This window comes from Chrysochloris asiatica, unplaced genomic scaffold, assembly GCF_000296735.1.
Source record: "Chrysochloris asiatica unplaced genomic scaffold, ChrAsi1.0 scaffold00350, whole genome shotgun sequence".
Taxonomy (NCBI): Eukaryota; Metazoa; Chordata; class Mammalia; order Afrosoricida; family Chrysochloridae; genus Chrysochloris; species Chrysochloris asiatica.
This window is the reverse complement of record NW_006408868.1, coordinates 218,498-223,830: the sequence shown is the minus strand read 5'-3', so window position 1 is coordinate 223,830 and position 5,333 is coordinate 218,498. Positions and strand designations below refer to the sequence as shown.

The 5,333-nt window shown below is 42.2% G+C and overlaps 1 protein-coding gene across 2 annotated transcripts in view; it reads left to right on the top strand.

The window, feature by feature from the left end:
• The window catches only part of RAD54L2 (RAD54-like 2 (S. cerevisiae)), a 125,405-nt gene that overhangs the window by 61,311 nt on the left and 58,761 nt on the right, over positions 1-5,333 (top strand). Inside the window, exons 2-7 of one of the 2 annotated variants that reach the window (XM_006876006.1) lie at positions 308-509; positions 1,409-1,548; positions 1,998-2,114; positions 2,335-2,561; positions 3,373-3,555; positions 3,703-3,836. In XM_006876006.1, the coding sequence (XP_006876068.1) occupies positions 308-509; positions 1,409-1,548; positions 1,998-2,114; positions 2,335-2,561; positions 3,373-3,555; positions 3,703-3,836 (1,003 nt within the window). Of the gene's footprint in view, positions 1-307; positions 510-1,408; positions 1,549-1,997; positions 2,115-2,334; positions 2,562-3,372; positions 3,556-3,702; positions 3,837-5,333 lie in introns of those variants that run through there. The other variant, XM_006876007.1, reaches the window with a different exon arrangement.

Sequence of the window (5,333 nt, the reverse complement as noted above, 5' to 3'; positions counted from 1 at the left end):
GCTCATCTGAAACCTTTCCACCATGGGTGACCCTGCTGGTTATTTAAAACACCGGTGGCATAGCCCTGAGAATCACAGCAACTCAAACCACCACAGCACGACAGACAGACGAGTGGTGGCCGTTTAGTTCTCACAATAACTCTGAAATATGGGCATCAGTATCCTCATTTTATAGAAAAGCCTGTTAAACTTCAGAGAAGTTTAGATTCCTGAAGTGAGATTTAAACAAAGGTGTTTTTGACACTAAAACCCATTCCCCCCACCACTAAATTTGGTCCCTGGCATTTCTCCCCTTTTGCCTCTTCAGATGCATCCCTGGAGGACATGTGTGGCACAGAGTGTGCCCAGTTGGGGGAAGATGGGCAGCAGCCACCACGGTGCACTTCAACTACCTCATCTCAGTCTGAGCCTTCAGAGCTGGTCAGGCGCCATCAAGACAAGAGCCTAGCCTCTGAGGATCCCAAAAAGAAAAGAGCTCAGAAACCCTCCCACATGAGGAGAAACATACGGTGAGCAATGCAGACCAAAAGGTATAATACCTTCATCTTAAGGCTGTTGGTAGCCGGAGAACTGGTTTGAGCAAGGGAGTCCTCTTTCCAAACAGAAAAATGCAGGCTGTGGATCCCAGTTAATAGTGAAGAAGCATCTCAGGATTGTGGACCTGTGCTGTCAGATAGCGCAATGGGTGGTTTTTGACTGCTGGTGGAGTGTCTCACTCTCTGTAGACCCTGGGAGGCAACCCAAGGATGACAGGGTGCTCTAAATTAGACACTCTTTTTCTTCCTTTTATTTTTCTTCTATGTCACAATAAGGGGAGATGAAATAAACTGACTTACTAATCTTAGAATTTAAAGCTACATAGCAGGAGATTGCCCCAAACTAGTGTTTTTTCCTTGAGCTGAAAGATAAACAAATATGAAGGTTCCTTAATTCCTGAAATCTAGCCGTCCTTCCTTTTACAGAATAACAACTTGTACAATTGAAGAGTATAGATGCAATCTCCCTTCCACCTCCACATTTTTTTTTTTTTTTAATACTCATAATGGCCTGACAGTATTACCCCAAATTTGGGAAATAAGCAAGTAAAATCACCCATAATTGCACTTTCCCACAATTTTTTTTTTTAAGTATTGCTTTTCAGTTTTCTGATCACTTGTATAAGCATGTTACTCTTGACAGGTTGGCAGGGGCATCAGTCAGGAAGCCAAATAATATGGACAGTATTATTCTGTAACCCAGAACCACCTGGGCATTGAAGTCCTATTTTCTTCTGTTCTGTGCAGGCTGTGATGGGACTGACAGGACTTCTTCCCCTCAACTCTCTGAGCTTGGCAATGGTGATTTGCCTCTTTAATTTAGATATTAACATTTTACAAGTCTTTGAACCCAAACGTCCTCTCTTGTTTAGAAAGCTGCTTCGGGAGGATCAGTTGGAGCCAGTTACCAAAGCCGCACAACAAGAAGAGTTGGAAAGAAGGAAACGCCTGGAGCAGCAGAGGAAAGATTATGCAGCCCCCATTCCTACTGTTCCTCTGGAGTTCCTCCCTGGTAAGCAGTGGAGTTGGCAGGAAAGGCCCTCCACACAACACAGTGGTTAAGGACAGATCGGGGATAAGACTGTGGGCTTCTTGGGAATCCTTTAGAATCATTCAGCTTCTTGGGAGTATGAAATCCTTCTTGGGAGGATTTCATTTAAAAAGTTAAGTTGGGTAAAAATGTGCTCCTCAAATTGCTTTTGTATAAATTTTCTTCCCATAACTTCAGATCTTACTATGCTAAGAGATTGATATCTTTTCTAATAATCTTACTAGGAAGTAAGAACCAGTGGAGAAAAAGGAATTTGGAAAATGGCCTACAGTTTTTGGGATGGCCTCTGCTTCTCTCCTAAGGGATACTCCTTCCTCTGAGAGCTACTGAGGAGGAGGGGTTGTGAATCATTTGGAGAAATTTGTGTTAAATGTCTTTCTGACATTCCTGTCTACCTTTCTTTTTTCTAGAAGAAATTGCTCTAAGAGCAACTGATGGTCCCCAACTGCCTCCTCGGGTCTTGGCCCAGGAAGTCATTTGTTTGGACAGTAGCAGTGGCAGTGAGGATGAACAAAGCAGTCGAGATGGTAAGATTGAGTTAGAGGTGCCTTTCCTGACCCAGTATTTGCTCTGGGAGATTGGCTTTACCCTTTTAATAGTAAAGCGTTTAGCTATTCATCATTCAGCATGGGTCTAGCTTTGACAAAATTCCCTAAGTTTTCATTTTATGTTTATATACACTGCTGCTCTAACAGTGGGAAGTAAATTATCCCTGCTTCCTGGGACCTTTTTTTGTTGCTGTCTCAGAGGTGATTGAACTGAGCTCTGGAGAGGAGGATACTTTGCATATTGTGGACAGCAGCGAGTCTGTCAGCGAGGAGGATGAGGAAGAGGAGAAGGGTGGCACCCATGTGAACGATGTCTTAAACCAGCGTGATGCTTTGGGGAGGGTCCTTGTCAACTTGAACCACCCTCCGGAAGAGGAGAATGTTTTCCTGGCCCCACAGTTGGCACGAGCAGTGAAACCTCACCAGGTACAACACATCTTCACTCTCCTTTCCTTTCTGCTTCCTAGCTGTGGGTTCTGCCTGCTAGTGGTTATTAGCAACACAGCCTGTGAAGTACTTATTTGGTACCAAGAGCGGTTGGAAAGGTCTTACCCTTTCCCCTAGTAGTTGATGTTTCAAGATTCCTGACAAGTAAGAAGGGCTGAGGAAAGGGAAGAGGTAAGCCTCAGGTTTGCCTTACCATGTAGGAGGCTCTGGATGTCTACGTTTTACTAATCTTGACCCTTCTTCTGTGGAATCAGTGAGATTAATGGAGCTATTCATTCAAGAGCAGTGCTTTGATTTAGGAAGTTGTAGCTCTAGAAGAGACCTGCAAGTCACATGTCTGGGAGAATTTCCAAGAGAGAGGAGGGAACAGAGTTAATATGTACTAATCCAGAACCTGGAACCAGGACCATTGAGTGGAAGTTACCTGAAGATGGAGGTCGACTCACATAAGAACTCTAATAACAAGAGCTGCTCTTTACTTCCTTGAGTAATGTCCCCAGGGTCAAGAGCAACCACACCAAGGCTGAGTGAAAGACCCTGCCAGGGATTTGGTACTGCAGTTTCTTGCATCAGATGAAACATTGTACCAGGTGAACGCTTTTCTGTGTTTTCTCCAAGAAGACTATCACTACTAATAGACCAGTCAGAGTGCAAGTAAACTTATATAGCTGTCCACACTAGCTGTTCTTATGCCTCTTTACAGAATCCTGACTAATCCCAAATAGAGTTAATCCAAAGAGAGCCCTCGTCTTTGCCAGTCCATCTAACATTGGTCTATGTCCCTTGTCAGATTGGCGGAATCCGGTTCCTGTATGATAATCTAGTGGAGTCCCTGGAGAGGTTTAAGACCAGCAGTGGCTTTGGCTGTATACTAGCCCATAGTATGGGTCTAGGGAAAACTTTGCAGGTGATCTCCTTCATTGATGTCCTCTTCCGCCACACGCCAGCCAAAACAGTCCTTGCCATTGTGCCGGTAAGAGTTTGGGAAGATTCCACTTAGTAACCCCTCAAGAGCCTTGGTGAATGCTTTACTGTTGAATTCAGGAGTTAACAAGCATGATGAGGGTAAGCTCTGAGTTTGTTCCTTAAAACCTTCTTTTTGGACTTTGCTTTCTGACAGGTTAATACTCTTCAAAATTGGCTGGCAGAGTTCAACATGTGGCTTCCAGCTCCTGAAACCCTTCCAGCTGACAACAAGCCTGAAGAAATCCAGCCCCGATTCTTTAAAGTTCACATCTTGAATGATGAGCACAAGTAGGTGGTCTGACCTCTCCTCTCTGCCCCTTTACTTTTAGACTTTCATTGGGGCTCCAGATGCCAAGACAGTCTACTGTTAGGCTGTGTGCCCTGTCCTCACAGATTTCTTGGTCTGGTCTTCTCTCTGTTCTTGCTAATTTTTAAAATTTATTTCCTTGTACCTAGCTTTTCATTAAAGCCAGAGTTAATATAGCCTGGGAAATGTTATGTTCTGTTTGAAGATGCTTTTGTATCCTAAAAATCTGCATGCATAGTAATTTTTCTCCAGGTGTATAGTAATAAAATTCAATACAATACAATGGAACTTTCTATTTCCTAACTTTTACCTTTTATATATTTCTTTTCTTAGAAACCTAATCATCAATTGCTTCTTTTAAGCCCTGATCTGTAGTTGTCCTTTCGTAGTACAACTTTCAAAACTTCAAAAAGAGCAAACTTTATTAAGTGAGTGGAGGCAAATACTGTTAACTGATGATGGTACATGAAGTAGATTGCAATCATTGTAATGACATGAAGTGAATAATTTGTTGAATGTGGGACTGATATTCTGTTCTGTAAACCTTCATTCAATTTGCAATGGTTGGTGGTGGTTAAGTGCTGGTGAGTAGATTCCAACTCATAGTATTGGGTTTCTGAGGCGCAAATGATGAGTTTGAAATGCCAACCCTGGGGTTCAAACCAGCCTTGTGGTCCAGAGCTAATCTTACAGTGCCGCACTAGGATTTGAATTCACAATAAAAAGTAAAAAAAAAAAAAAATTGTACACCTTGTTTTTCTCTTAGATTTAAATAAAAAGATTTCTATTTTCATTCTATATTGTCAACCTGATTTCCAAAACTTTAAAGCTATTTCTTGGTCCAAGCCAACTATCTGTACTTGCTGACATGGATAATTGAGAAGGTAGACTTCCTTTTCTGCAGAGACTGCCTTCTCTTGAGTTTGGCCACATCCCTCCAAGTGAGTAGACAGGTGGTTCCACAGGTGGCAAATCACCTACTCTGCTTTCCTTGGATTTTGAGACTATTAGGGCACATGCAGTTAATGGACTCCAGCCAAGCCTCAGTTGTTTTGAAGTAGAGTGACTGTTGAGAATCATTTGGTTTCTGCTGCTTTTCTTCCCTTATCGTTCTTCATTACTCGGTGGTGCCTGGGCAGGTGAAATGCAGAATGTTGCCCTTCTTATCATAAGGATAGCATGTCATTTTCCCTGATCTTGTTCTGTTGGATTCCTGTGCTTCTTGCTATTTAGCCATCATCAATGAGCAGTCTACTATCCTCAGTGCATTTAGTATGAGGGGGCTTCTAAAAGTTTGTGGGGAAATTTTATTGGCGTTTAGTTACTTTTTTCCGTGAACTTTTTTTTTTTTTTTTTTAAGTTCTGTGTGTTTTATTTAAGGTCTTTATTGTGGATTGAGTGAAAGTTTACAGGGCATATCATCAGTTTTACATTCAACAAATCATATACCTTGTTTCATTACATTGATTATAATCCCC